This window comes from Taudactylus pleione, unplaced genomic scaffold (assembly GCF_031769625.1).
Source record: "Taudactylus pleione unplaced genomic scaffold, aTauple2 ptg000089l, whole genome shotgun sequence".
NCBI lineage: Eukaryota > Metazoa > Chordata > Amphibia > Anura > Myobatrachidae > Taudactylus > Taudactylus pleione.
In genome coordinates, this window is record NW_028284491.1 from 2,885,598 (window position 1) to 2,901,071 (window position 15,474).

A 15,474-nucleotide genomic window follows, 5' to 3' on the forward strand; every position below is an offset into this window, starting at 1 on the left:
GGGTCATGTGCGCAGGGGTTTGCGTGCCGCGGGTGGAAGGCATCGCTCTTCAGCATGCAGCAACCGCGCTGTGTTATACAATGCCTATGATGCGACAAAAGTGACATGGCTTCAGTTGGCTAAATGAGTTGGAGATGTAGGTTATCGGTAAGTCACGTTTATTTTTACACGTGAAGTTTGGCACTCTGGAAAAGAAACTGTATGCCGGAGTGCACTCCTACTTTAGTACAATAAAATAGGTACAGTATCCTGTAGAAAGAAAGAAGCATCACTCCACATACTTTTAAATTAGTGTAAATACCGATGTACCCTGAGGAAAAGACCCATAGAAGTCTTGAAATATCGGTAACTATTTAAACAGATTTTAACTATTTTAAAAGTCTGTGGAGTGAAGCTTTTTCCTTTCTACAGGATACCTATATGCTATATCTAATATTAATATTTACCACCGAATTGTACTGTAATTCTCTCTCTAGTGATTGATGACAAATTATTTTAATTTTAGACTCTAGGGCCCCCCTGTCTTAAGTGCCCCGGGCCCCCTAAAGCCTTAATCCACCTCTGCATACAATCCATATACCCAATTAAAATGGACACACTTTGTTTAATCAGAATTAAACTACCAGTGTGTCTTTCAGAATGTGGAAGGAAACCCACTCAAACATGGGGAAAACATACAAATTCCACACCGGTCAACACCCTATGTTAGGGTAAGATGAAAAATGTATGCAAAATCACATTTTCGATATACCGATTCTGAATTTCGACTTTAATATACCACACCCATCCACACCAATAGGGCCCAGGTGGGAATTTAACCCATGGCGCTATTTCTGTGAAGCAGCAATGCTAACCACCATGCAACAGTGTTGAATAAAACACTAGAATCAATTACTCTACACGATAATACACGGATTGCTATCCCCATTTACACTGGACAATACATTGACAGTACATACTTATTGGTTTTGTTGCATTGCGGTGTAAGTATCAAAATGTGACTTCCTTACAAAGATTAAAAATATGCAGCCTGCGTTTTCTGCTTTCTCATTGCTGTATATGGTAGGCATTAAAAGAAACTGAATGAAAGTTGTGTACTCAATGCCACAAAGATTTATTTTGTTGTGATCTCACTGAGCTAATTTGGCCAATGTCTGTCTAAGTCATTAAAGTAACTTTGACGTTAGTACATAGAGGAAAATTGATACAAAAATCTATTTATAGACCTGACAGTGATCTGTGTAACCCTAATTATGGAATACATAGTTATTGCTAGGTGTGAACATGACCAAATTCTACCACTGGTTATCTGTGCTCAGGGGTGTAGCTAGAACTTTGTTGGGCTCATAGTAAAATTCTGAAGTGGCCCCCGTCCCAATGCTTCTACAGAGATGCCTCTCTACAGCAGTTGTTCATTTTATTCCCCACAGTAGTGCCTTTGTTAATGTTATACACCCTAGATGTGCCCTAGTTCACACTGCACCACACAGTGCACAGAATTGTGCCCTTATAGTAACTTGACCAAGAGATTGATAGGAAGAGACCTGTTTTATTGCCTTTATTACAATAAATGCCCTAACGGAGCAACAATTGAATTTCTTCATCGGGCACCCATCGCTGACAGCCGCCAACGCTAGAAAAAACAGAGAAAAGAAATGCCTAGAGTGGTGCACTCAGAATAGATATCTAAAATATTACTTTTATTATTGTTTAATAATTTCAGACCAACTGAACAGTGAAAATTAAAATGAAAAAGTAAAGAAATCAGTGAATTAAAATATATGCAACGCCCCTACTCTTCCACATAATCATATGTTTAATCAAGGCTATTATATATTTATATAGCATTTATCCTAGTGTATTTAATCTTATTTTATTCAGGGATAATGTATATCCCTCCAATCAGGATATCTCCAAAGTGCTATATGTGCCTGAATAACTGATTGATAAACTCTGATTAGCAAAAAAGGATTTATTATTGCCGTAATTTATCTCACCAAACACACACATCCCATTCATTATAATTAGTAACTATAAGTGGGTGTTTAGGTTTTCACCAGACCATTTAGAACCTGTTTTTACACAGATGAGTATAGTTAATTGGTAGGTAGTGCTCTGCAATTGCTTACATAATTATGGCAATCACAACCAATAATCCTATATGTGTGTATATATCAGTTGTTTAGTATCCCTCCTGTATTATTCCATTTATCCCAAATTGTTAACAATCAGATATTAAGCTTATTATTCTGAAGATAACGCTGATGTTATACAGGATGGGTCTTGATCCCCATGAAAGTACTTATGGGAAACATATATGCAAATCAGTTGTATAACGTGAGTTCTAATCTCCGTTCTTCTCATACAGTTATTGATCGACACACTCGGGTTTTGTTAGGAATCATCGGAGAAATCACATTTAGATTAGATCATAGTGAGTGGTAGGGTGCGTCGCAGACCGATGTGGCGTTTCGCTAAAGAGCTTTATCAAGGTAAGCCGAGCCGCCAACGCTAATAATTTAATTGCCCCCTTACACTGCATGTAAACTGATCTGAGAGAGTCGTTTTGTCTAGTGTTATACAACCCGTTGGTGTTTTTTTTCTTGCGTCCCATTGCGGGAGTGTTTTTCAGAGCCTGCCTGTTCTATTCATGTGTTTCAACATCTAAACACTATAAAGCTTCGGGGGTACACATTAGATGATGTGTACCCAGCACGACATCGCCAGCGATGGAACCCGGCATGCGGCAAGTACATAAATCAGTCAGGGCCGACGGGCGATGCCGCTAGCGACCCGCGGAAGTGTGCATATAATGGGTACACACTAGGCGATGTACCCGATTTGTCGCTCAGATCTGCGGGATTGGTCGACCTGTTGTCTAGTAGTGTTCATTCAGGGCCCGGCGCAGCGCAGGCCGCAGACATGTTGGGCTGGCCCCAAGCTCTTACCTCACTGTAAATAGATGACGTGCGCACAGCATCTTTTCACCAGCAGTGAGCGCTGCACCGCAATTTTTGCCCTCCATGGGACACTGTGCCCCTCACGGGTGGAGACGGAACCAGGAGGTTGTTTTAGTGGGTTGCCGGTGTAAGGGCAGGGCACATTCTGCCCTTTTGAAAACTGACAGGTCGTGGCTAAAACAGCCTAGCAGGAACGCCAGTCTAGTGTGTACCCAGCTTTAGAATAGTTTATGGACTCTACTAAAATACTAATTCAATGCCTTTGCTTTTCTTGTATGCAGTTTTACTAGCACTAAAGGCCCTACAGAGATGTGACTTTTCAGTATAGCTATAAATTGTTTTATGCTTAATCTATTAAAGTTTAACAATGCAAGTGGTCCTTTCAAATGATCTTTATCCTTTTCAAGTTGTAGACCTTGCTAGGTATATAATATTGATTTCTTTAATTATTATTATAGCATCTTTTTACACATCTGCACCAGTTTTCACAGGTCTACATTGTTGTGTGGTCATTAATGCTTGATGTTTAGCATTAACTGTCTTTTTAACCAAGCTAGTGCTCTCTAATGGGCTGAGACATTTCTGTTCTGATTTTTGTAGCTTTTGGAAGTTCAGAGAACCACTATATTTAACCTTTGGGTATGGTTAATGTTCAGAGGTGTTTTAATGTACTGTGTACAAATCAATGTAAACTAATTTGATGTTTTAGAGGGCAAACAAATGCCTTTTGAATATAAGTAACTATAAATACACAGTGTATATACACAAACAGGAAATACATCCACAGCGGATTGCACTAAATTCCTTCACAACTAAATATTTTTGTGGGTAGTTCTTTATTATCCAACATACTGACCCTGACCTATGCAGCCGCTTCCCAGGCCCCGTGCCATAAGGAGCTGATCAGCCCATGTGACGCCCAGGTCTCGTAATAAGGTGCTCATTTCCTATTTAAACTCCCCTGCAATGCAGCCATGTTGCGTTTCCACGTCTTAAGAGCCACAGGCTTACTTTAGGAATACATTTATGACCCAGCATAGTCAGCATGAAGTGGTATGATCATTCTGTGAACGAAAGCTATTCTTGCTTCTTTAAATGTCATCTATGTCTCATTGGACATCTGACTGAATGGAATGTAAGTTCACCTTAAAGAAACAGTACATCCAAGAAAAATAAGCTTAATAGTAGCTGACAATCATGAAGTGACATGCCTTATGGGCTTTTCTTACTCTATGCCACAGGTTCTCAAACTCTGTTCTCAGGACCCCAAACAATGCATGTTTTACAGGTCTCCTCACAGAATCACAAGTGAAGTAATTCGCTCCACCTGTGAATCTTTTATAATATGTCAGTGAGTAATGAATACACCTGTACTCCTGCTAGGTGACCTGGAAAATGTGACCTGTGGGGTCCTGAGGACCGAGTTTGAGAACCACTGCTCTATAACATATACCACCAGCACCCTCAATTCCGATGGGTTGGAACGACAGATCGTGTAAAATATGCCCAAATCGTGAGATCACGATGCGATGCGCATCCCCGCAGGTCGCACATCGCATCTTCAGATCTGCCGTGCTGTAGGGCAGATCTGACATTCTCAAGTCACGATGCACTGGATAGGTTAGGAGGCACGATGGCTCTTGTGTCAAATTGGCAGCTTTTTCAGACCAAATCGTGCCCACGACTGCAAGGGAGCTTCCCGGGGAGAGTTCAGGGGGAAATCGTACACATAGTTGGATTGTGAGCACATCGCTATGTGTGTAGGCACCTTAAGCCATGCATTTTACGGTCAACCTACATTTCAATGGGGGCCGATCATTCCCTGTACCGATAAGTGTACAGTCTAGTTTCCTACATCTTACAGGGCCAATTTGGTCAAAAGCACCTGAGCCACATCAGAACAAATAACACATTTTGTGATGTTAATTTAAATGGCTGTGCCACATCTGCAGAGATTCTATGTGAGACAAGTGGAGTTGCACCATTTAACTTGTGGGGGTAACAGCATTTGCATTTTAAGATGAGGGTGCAACACAAAATGTGTCCCTGTCTAGGTATAATAAAAATATATATATATATATATATGGTAATAGTTTAAAAGCATATGTAGTTTTTAAAATATTTTTCACTTTTTTTTTATTAAACTGTGCGGGATCTGTTAAGCTCTCATGGTTCTTTCTACTCATTAACACTTTTTGCTTTAGTGCTACAGGTTGAGTCTCCCATATCCAATATGCTTGGGTCCAGGAGTATTTTGGATATTGGAATATTTGCATACCATATTGAAATGTCTTAGGAATAGGGCCCAAATCTAAACACAGCATGCATTTATGATTCATATACATCTTATACTAAGCTATAAATGAGCAGCTACCATAATACAGTACTGCACAGCAATGTTATTTCAAAGATTTAATATTTGATTTATCTCTTTCTAGACTATGAGAAGACACAGAAATGAATTGACCATCGAGCTCCGAAAGGTAATTCTTAGTTATTTTTGAGAGGGCATATACCTAACCTGTGTATTAGGACACAACTGTGTTCCCCGCATATAGGCTGGATGTGTCTCAAGAATTATAGTAGTATAGGGGGTAGTATAGGGGGGGTATATGTTTAGGAAGCCGGCCGTCGCAATGTCGACAGCCGGCTTCCCAACTACTTAATCCCGGCGAGGGTTAAATGACAGGCGTCTAAATCTAGACACCTGTCATTTTACAGACGCCCGGCATCCTGATTGAAGTTATGCCGGGCGCGGACAGCCACAGGGGGGGGGGAGTGTTAGATTAGGGGCTCCCGGGGGGGACTTAGGGTTAGAGGCACCCCCCCCCCACCCCGGAGGTTAGGGTTAGGCTAGGGGGAGGGAGGGTTAGGGTTAGGCACCCCCCTGGGGGACATGGGTTTAGGCGGCGGGGAAAGGGGGGTTAGTGTTAGGCACTCGGGGGGGGACGTTAGGGTTAGGGGGTAGAATTAGATTAGTTTATACTTACCTTTAGGACGATCAGGATTTCCTCCTCTGTGACGTTGCTGGGATTTGAAACGCCATCCATGCGGCCGGCGTTGAATCATGCCAAATATCGTATAGGGGAAAGGTCATATTTTTACTAAAAATGAATTTAATCAACTGTATACAAGGCTTGCCATCAGTTGTTCCATCACTTCGACCAGATTTGTGTCAAGTTTCTTATTTTTTATGGGGGGGTGGTATCCCCCCCCCCCCCTTTCCCCCCAAGTTTTCTGTGTTAATAATTAAGCAAGTTTTTACAATGTCAAATATTAGAGGTGGATAGAAACTGGGTGTAACTTGAGTACTTTTGTTTATATACATTTTGTAGTCCATGTAATATATAGGGATATACTTTTACATGCAAGTTAACTTTATATTTTTTTAATATGTACATTTTTACCTTAATTACCTTTGATGGCCGATTCAGTTAGCAGGGTTTATATTATTATATATATATTACCAAACATGTATAAAGTGAGTTTAATAAGTAGGCCTCTCGCTTTATTTGACCACGGTATTACTTGGCAGACATCTGTCCTTCAGTTTGTTTATGGATTTGTGTATTTGCTTTTGTGTTTGTTGTTTTCCTTAAAAACTGAAAAGTTGGTAAGTGGTTGCTATATAATATATATGGGATGCAGTTAATTTACCGCCGCCTGAATTGCCGGCCGTCGGGACCCCCGGGGGGCTTAGGGTTAGGCTAGGGGATGGGGAAGTTAGGGTTAGGTTTGACACCACTGGGGGGGAGGGTTAGGGTTAGCCCCCCCTCTCCCCCCTCCAGGGAAGTTAGGGTTAGGCACCACAAAGGGAGGGTTAGTGGGGGGAGAGGGGAGGGTTAGGGCGCTTACGTACCCCTGTCGGGATGTCCTCCTGCTGGGCTTCCGGCGTCGGTGTGAGAACCGGCAGCTATTCAGCCGTCGGTACTTCATACCGATTCCATATAAGTATATATACCATAATGGAAACAAGTGAATTCACCAGATTTGGATGACAGATATGCACATTTATTATGCCAGAGGCATACCCGTGTAGCTAGCCAAGTAAACTGTCGCCTATTGCCACTGCCGATAATTCGGATCATTAATATTTCCAGGCAAAACATCTAAAATACAGCATGTCAGATGTAGTAAAATCACAACTTCACATAACAGCAGCATATGATACACTGCCTCCCGGCCCCTCATGTATTGTGTAGAGCAATAATTAATCCACCAATGATTGAGAAGTAAATGGGCCTGGGGAGGCAGTGTATTATGTGCTGCTGTTAAGTGAAGATGTGATTTCACTACCTCTTTGACATGCTGTATTTTAGATATTTTGGCTGGAAAAAGGATCATATCTGTATTCCAACTCTGAGTGCATTTATTTCCATTACATGGGATTACGTTAAGGCTCTATATAGTCAATTTGTTTGGTTTGTACTATGAGGTACACCCTATTAGCTGTGATATTCTGAAGATGTGTGTGTAGATCTACGTCTCTGTCACTCATATATATATATATATATATATATATATATACATACAGTATATATATCTATATCCATCCATTACACCAACAGGGACTGTAGTGACATTGACACATACAATGCCTTGCTAAAGTAGTCACACCCCTTTGCATTTTTCATGTTTTGTTGCCTCACAACCTGGAATTACAATGGATTGTTTGAATGTGTGCATCATTTCATTCACAGAACATGCTCCAGCTCATTCATGTTGGATGGTTTCTGCTTGTGAACAGCAATCTTCAAGTCTGATCAAAGATTCTCAATTGGATTGAGGTCTGGGCTTTGACTAGGCCATTCCAACACATTTAAATGTTTCCCCTTAAACCACTCGAGTGTTGCTTTAGCAGTATGCTTCGGGTCATTGTCCTGCTGGAAGGGGAACCTCCGCCCAACCTCCGCCCAAGTCTCAAATCACAGGCAGACTGAAACAGGTTTTGCTCAAGAACATCCCTGTATTTAGCACCATCCATCTGTCCCTCGACTCGAATCAGTTTCCCAGTCCCTGCTGCTGAAAAACATCCCCACAGCATGATGCTACCACCACCATGTTTCACTGTGGAGATGGTGTTCTTGGGGTGATGGGGGATGTGTTGGGTTTGCGCCAGATATAGCGTTTTCCTTGGTGGCCGAAAAGTTCAATTTTAGTTTCATCTGACCAGAGCACCTTCCTTCATACATTTGGGGAGTCGCACACATGCTTTTTGGCAAACTCAAATCGTGTCTTCTTATTTTTATCACTAAGTAATGGCTTTTTTCAGGCCACTCTTCGATAAAGCCCAGCTCTATGGAGTGTACTGCTTATTGTGGTCACATGCACAGATATACCAGTCTCTGCTGTGGAACTCTGAAGCTCCTTCAGGGTTACCTTTAGTCTCTGTGCTGCCTCTCTGATTAATGCCCTCCTTGCCCGGTTTGTGAGTTTTGGTGGGCGGCCCTCTCTTGGCAGGTTTGTTGTGGTACCATGTTCTTTCCATTTGATGATGATGATGGATTTGATGGTGCTCCTGGGGATCATCAAAGATTTGGATATTTTTTTATAACCCAACCCAGAATTGTACTTCTCAACAACTTTGTCCCTGACTTGTTTGGAGAGCTCCTTGGTCTTCATGGTGTGATGCCTCTTGCTAAGTGGTGTTGCAGCCTCTGGGGCCTTTCAGAAAAGGTGTGTTTATACTGACAGATCATGTAACACTTAGATTTCTCACAGGTGGACTTCATTTCACTAAATATGTGACTTCTGAAGGTAATTGGTTGCACCAGAACTTTTGAGGGGCTTCATAGCAAAGGGGGTGATTACATATGCACATGACAATTTTCAGAATTTTATTTATAAAGATTCTTTTTAGATATATTATTTTTCTCATTTCACTTCACCAAATTAGACTATTTTGTGCAGATCCATCACACAAAATTCAGATTAAAAAGTCAGGGGGGGTTAATACTTTTGCAAGGCACTGTATACTTGGATATGGAGTTGGTCCCCCTTTTGCAGCTATAATAGCTTCCACTTTTCTTGGAAGGCTTTCCACAAGATTTTGGTGTGTATCTGTGAGAATTTGGGCTCATTCATTCTGTAGTGCATTTATGAGGTCACCCACTTATGTTGGATGAGAAGGCCTGGCTCACAATCTCTGTTCCAGTTCATCCCAAAGGTGCTTGATGGGGTTGAGGTCAGGGCTCTGTGCGGGCCAGTCAAGTTCATCCACACTGAACTCCTCAAACTATTCAGGTTGAATAGCACGGCTGCGTTCACACGCAGCTGGTTGATGTTTGTGATCTGTGCATGTGTATGAAGTGCACGAACCAGCCACTGCGATCGCAGTGAGCACGCATTCCAATCACGGTGGGTGGAGAAGAGGGGAGGTCGAAGGAACGCAGGCGTGCCTGTTCGTTTAAATGCCTTTACAGGTGCGTGCATAATTAAGCCCCTGCGACTGTATACACTGGCAGGTGGTCTAAATGGCGACAGGAAGTTTAGCAGTGTGTGAGGTAGGGTCAGGTCAACCACAACAGTGCGAATAGTTCCGATGTTACCGATTATTATTTATTTTTTATTATTTTTTCCTGCTGACTTGCAAATGCATGTCATGGGAAGTGGGCGGCTTTATACAGTGATGGTTGTCTTGGTGTAGTGCTGCAGTTGCCGTGCGATTGCATTCATTAGCATATTATTGCAGCTAGTGGGTAAGTGCGAACGCAGCCGTGCGTGCTCAATCAGGCATATATATGTGCTGAATCAGGCCTATATCTTTATAGTCCTTGCTTTGTGCACAGGGGCACAGTCATGTTGGAATAGAAAAGGGTGTTTCCACAAAGTTGAAAGCATAGCATTGTCCAAAATGTCTTGGTATGCTGATGCATTAAGATTGCCCCTTTCCTGGAGGTAAGGGGCCTAGCCCAAACCCTGAAAAACAGCCCCATACCATTATCCCTCCTCCACCAAACTTCACAGTTGGCACAATGCAGTCAGGCAAGTAACGGTCTCCCGGGATCCAGCAAACCCATTCTCTGTCATTTGACTGCCAGAGAAGCGTGATTCGTCACTCCACAGAACACGTTTCCACTGCTCCACAGTCCAGTGTCTGTGTGCTTTACGCTGCTCGGCATTGGACTTGGTGATGTGATCTTGCATGCAGCTGCTCGGCCATGGAAACCCATTCCATGAAGCTCCTGCTGCAGTTTTCGTGCTTACATTAATGCCAGTGGAAGTTTGGAACTCTTCAGCTATGCAATCAGCAGAGCGTTGGCGACTTTAACGCACCATGCGCCATAGCAATCGTTGACCCCACTCTGTGTGATTTTACGTGGTCTTTCGCTTCGGGGCTGAGTTGCTGCTGTTCCTAAACGCTTCCACTATCTAATAATATCACACTGGACACGCGTACACACTGGACGATTTGCTCCATGAGCAACATCTTCTAGTGTGTCCCGGGCAGGGGTGTGCTCAGTGTCGTCAGGCAATGAACGACAAAGACAAACGACCAGTGGGAGCGCGCATCGCTGGTCAATATCGTTCATCGTTTTTGCGCAAAAAATTAACGCTATTTTGGACGACTGAATGATAACGAAGATTCCATCGTCCAAAATATCGCCCAGTGTGTACACACCTTTACAGTTGACTATGGAATATCCAGCAGGGATAAAATTTCACGAACCGTCTCACAGTACTGCTCTTGAACTACCCATTTTGTATCACAAATGTTTGCAAATGGAGACTGAATGGCTAGGTGCTTGATTTAATACACCTGTGGCAAAGGGTCTGATTGAAACTCCTCAATTCAATAGTTAACAGGTGTGGCCAAATACATTTGTCCATCTAGATTAGTGATGGGGAACCTCCTGCCCGGGTGCCGTATAAGGCCCTCGGAATCATTTGGTCTGACTTTTGGAGCTTTTTTTCTGATAGCCTCATCTGGATAGCAGGGTGCTTAGAATGGCACACTGCAGCCAGAATCTATGCAGCAGTGCTGACTGGAGCGTCCTTAGGATGCTTCAGACGGTCACACCGCTGCCTTTACAGCTCCCCAGATCATCCTCAGGATGCTCCGGGCATTGCTCTAATCACCGGTGATTGTGGTCCCGCCCCTGTGTGATGTCACACAGAGGGGCCATGGCCTGCACCAGGCCCGCGAATATTATATATGTAAAAATGGCCCTCGGGATAAAAAAGGTTCCCGACCCCTGATCTAGATAGAGATATATATATATCTCTCTCTCTCTCGTTTATTTATATGGCGCCACAAGTGTTCCACAACGCCTTACAAAGTACATAAACAAATAGGTTGATTTGCAGTACAGTACAATACAGGACATGGATAACATACATTGCTACATTCGCGACCAGAACACCCAGGTAAGCAGCAATGCAAAGCAACCAAGTGTTAGGTGCCCTGGTAGAGAGTAAGAAGTAGATGAAAGTTGAGTAAGAAGAAGCACAAGAGGGTAGAGGGCCCTGCTCATAGGAGCTTACATTCTAATATATATATGTGTCTGTTTGTATGTGTGTGTGTGTGTGTGTGTGTGTGTGTGTGTGTATATATATATATATATATATATATATATATATATATATATAACAACATACTGTACATACATATATACATATATATATTGTGATAGGATCATTGGTAAAGTGGTCTGTGGCAGGTACATTTGTCCCAGATTCCTGTCTTATGTGTTCTAAACCCCCAGGACAGAGGTTCCCAACCACGGTCCTCAAGGCACACTAACAGTCCAGGTTTTAAGGATAGCCATAGTTGAGCTCAGGTGTCTTAATTAGTACCTCAGTTATTTGATTTAACATCTGTGATTAGCATGGATATCTCTAAAACCAGGACTGTTAGTGTGCCTTGAGGACCGAGATTGGGAAACACTGCCCCAGGAGAAAGTCTGCAGTGTAGCAGGCTTGAGTCTCGGCTTTTTGAAAAGCCGGTTTGGGACCTGGGGGTTGTGGGTGAGAGAAGAGGGAGGGCTCCACCCACGGCCACTCCAGGTTTTGGTTCTCTTAGCCTGGTAACAGGCTTGTTAGGGTTTCCACCTGAGAGTGGCCAATATAAGCCTAGTGTGTTTAGGGCTGATTGTCTCACCTGGGAGAGCAGACAGGGAGTTTGCTCAGACACACTTGAAAACCTATCCGTGAGTGTTGTGCTGTGCTTTTGTTGCTGGTGAGGGCATTAGGCCCTGCCAGGTTCTGGTAGTGAGGGAACTACCTGTGAAGTTAGTGCCCCGACAGGGCTAGGATTTATGTTTGTTTTCTTTATGTTGTTTCTGATATTGTACAATAAAGACTGGCGCCAACCAGCTTGTACTTGCATCCAGTCTGGCGTACTGTTTCCCAGCTTCTGTGTGTGAAAGGAAGGAGTCCTCTACCCAGGAGAGGGACCCCCTAACCTAACTGTGTCACAATATGGTGGAGAATGCGGGCAACCACACACACTGAAGTTGCAGCAAGAGGAAAACTTTCCATTTAAAAATTAAAGGGACAGACACCCAATTTGTGAGTATGGAAATAACACTGTGTCCTTGGAGTCCCATAGAGGAGGCGTCAGCCAATGCTCAGAGAGGCAAGGTTCAGCTTCCAACCTACACCCCAGGACAAAATGGATGACATTACTAAGGCCTTGCTCCAAGCTACAGCAGCTCAGCAGGAATCTACCAGGGCTCAGCAGGAAGCTACAGCAGCTCAGCAGGAGACTAACAGACTTCAACAGGTCTCCATTGAGGAAAACAGCCAGGCCATAAAAGAGGTGATACAGCACCTGGTCGTCCGACCCAGCGATGTTAATACTGGTCCTCCCACCCCCACTCACTCCGTACGAGCCAGTCACTTCCTCCAAAAGATGACTACGGGCGATTATGTGGAGGCCTATCTCGCCACATTTGAAAGAACGGCCGAAAGGGAGAGTTGACCCAAGGAGCAGTGGGCAAGTCTGGTGGCACCTTTTTTTGTCTGGGGAGCAACAAAAAGCATATTTCGACTTATGCCTGGCTGATGCCAAGGACTATAAAAAACTAAAACAGGAGATCCTAACTCGCTTGGGAGTCACCACCTTTGTTCGTGCCCAACGGGTCCACCGCTGGGAGTTCCATAGGGACAAGCCTCCACGTTCACAGATGCATGACCTCGTCCATCTGTCCTCAAAATGGCTACAGCCCGAGACGCTGACGGGACCACAGATCGTGGAAAGGGTCGTGATGGACCGGTACCTGCGATCATTACCTGTGACTCTGCGCAAGTGGGTGAGCCATGCAGACCCTAAGTACGCAGACCAGTTGGTCGAGCTGGTGGAGAGGTACGTGGCGGCTGAGGAGCTGATGAGTATGCCCCACCGAGCCCCGATGGCGCACCGGCGAACTCCCACAGACACTGGTAAAACTGTTCCAGGGGAGAAGGGTGCTGGGCGGTGGAATGTACCTAAGACTGAGGGTGTAGAACCTGGAGACAGGCCTGCCAGGCCAGGAAGGTTCTTGCCCCGTAAATGACTAGACATTAATATGACTCAGTGTTACCGATGTGGTGGCTTCGGCCATATTGCCGCTAATTGTTCACTTACAACTGAACCTATGCAATGTGATACTGCTCATGTCTACCGCAGGGGGTCTTTCTTTGCACAGACAGCCTGTACGGCTGACCGGCAGGCTGAGACTGATAAGCACATGTGTATACTCACTGTAGATGGCAACCGAGTAGAGGCACTGTTAGACTCTGGTAGCTTGGTGACACTTATAAAAGCTGAGCTGGTGAACCCCTTGAGGCATACAGGGAAAACTGTTGGTGTGACCTGCATACATGGGGATACTCGATATTATGTTACGGCCGAGGTGAACATCGAGACACCATGTGGCTCTGCTATAGTTTCTGTGGGTTTGGTGCATGGTCTGGTGTACGATGCAATATTGGGGAGAGACTTTGCTCACTTCTGGAAGTAAAATATCTGGGATACACCATTGGCAGAGGCCTGATAAAGCCTCAGCTCAATAAAGTTGATGCCATACAAAACTGGCCACGGCCTCTGAATAAGAAGCAGGTGAGAGCCTTCTTGGGAATTACGTGGTACTACAGGAGGTTTATACCCAACTTTGCCACCATGGCAGTCCCACTGACTGACCTGACCAAAGGCAAACAAAAAGTCATGGTAAAATGGAGTCCTGAGGCAGAGAAAGCTTTTCAGGAGTTGAAAGTAGCGTTGTGTTCCCAACCAGTCCTGGTGACTCCTAATTTTGAAAGGGAATTCATAGTACAAACCGATGCATCAGAAGTAGGTATAGGAGCGGTCCTGTCCCAGAACAAGGAGGGTGAGGAACACCCTATTTTCTATCTTAGCAGAAAGTTGAATGTACATGAGAGAAACTATGCCACAGTGGAGAAGGAGGCGTTGGCCATAAAATGGGCGTTAGAGGCTCTCAGGTACTACTTGGTTGGAAGAAAGTTCAAATTGATCACTGACCATGCCCCTTTGAAGTGGATGTCCGAAAATAAGGACAGTAATGCAAGAATTACGAGATGGTTCTTGACGTTACAAACTTTTAAATTTTCAGTGGAACACAGGCCAGGAAGCCAGCTGGCCAATGCTGACGCGTTGTCACGCGTTCATTGTTTGGGGGCTTCAGTTGTTCCGCCCCACAGGTCGAAACAAAGGGGGGGGATATGTGATAGGATCATTGGTAAAGTGGTCTGTGGCAGGTACATTTGTCCCAGATTCCTGTCTTATGTGTTCTAAACCCCCAGGAGAAAGTCTGCAGTGTAGCAGGCTTGAGTCTCGGCTTTTTGAAAAGCCGGTTTGGGACCTGGGGGTTGTGGGTGAGAGGAGAGGGAGGGCTCCACCCACGGCCACTCCAGGTTTTGGTTCTCTTAGCCTGGTAACAGGCTTGTTAGGGTTTCCACCTGAGAGTGGCCAATATAAGCCTAGTGTGTTTAGGGCTGATTGTCTCACCTGGGAGAGCAGACAGGGAGTTTGCTCAGACACACTTGAAAACTTATCCGTGAGTGTTGTGCTGTGCTTTTGTTGCTGGTGAGGGCATTAGGCCCTGCCAGGTTCTGGTAGTGAGGGAACTACCTGTGAAGTTAGTGCCCCGACAGGGCTAGGATTTATGTTTGTTTTCTTTATGTTGTTTCTGATATTGTACAATAAAGACTGGCGCCGACCAGCTTGTACTTGCATCCAGTCTGGCGTACTGTTTCCCAGCTGCTGTGTGTGAAAGGAAGGAGTCCTCTACCCAGGAGAGGAACCCCCTAACCTAACTGTGTCACAATATATATATATATATATATATAGCGTTCCCGCTAGGCTGTTTTAGCGGGGCGCGGCGCCCTGCCCTCCTTCTGGAGGGCAAAAAGCACCCTGCCCTCCAGGAGGAGGGCTAAAAGCGCCCTGCCCTCACAGCCTGCGGGAGCCGTTCTCACCCGCGGGACGCAGTGTCCCGCGGGTGGAGAAACATGCGGTGACCCGGTCACCGTCGGAGAATAGACGCCGGGCGCATGCGCCCGGCATCTATTTCCC

General features: G+C 44.5%; 1 protein-coding gene across 2 annotated transcripts in view; it reads left to right on the top strand.

The window, feature by feature from the left end:
* KPNA3 (karyopherin subunit alpha 3) overlaps nt 1-15,474 on the top strand; it is a 67,664-nt gene that overhangs the window by 21,953 nt on the left and 30,237 nt on the right. For both annotated transcript variants that reach the window (XM_088469099.1, XM_088469100.1), the window contains exon 2: nt 5,399-5,443. In XM_088469099.1, coding sequence (XP_088325225.1) covers nt 5,399-5,443 — 45 coding nt within the window. The remainder of the gene's footprint in view (nt 1-5,398; nt 5,444-15,474) is intronic.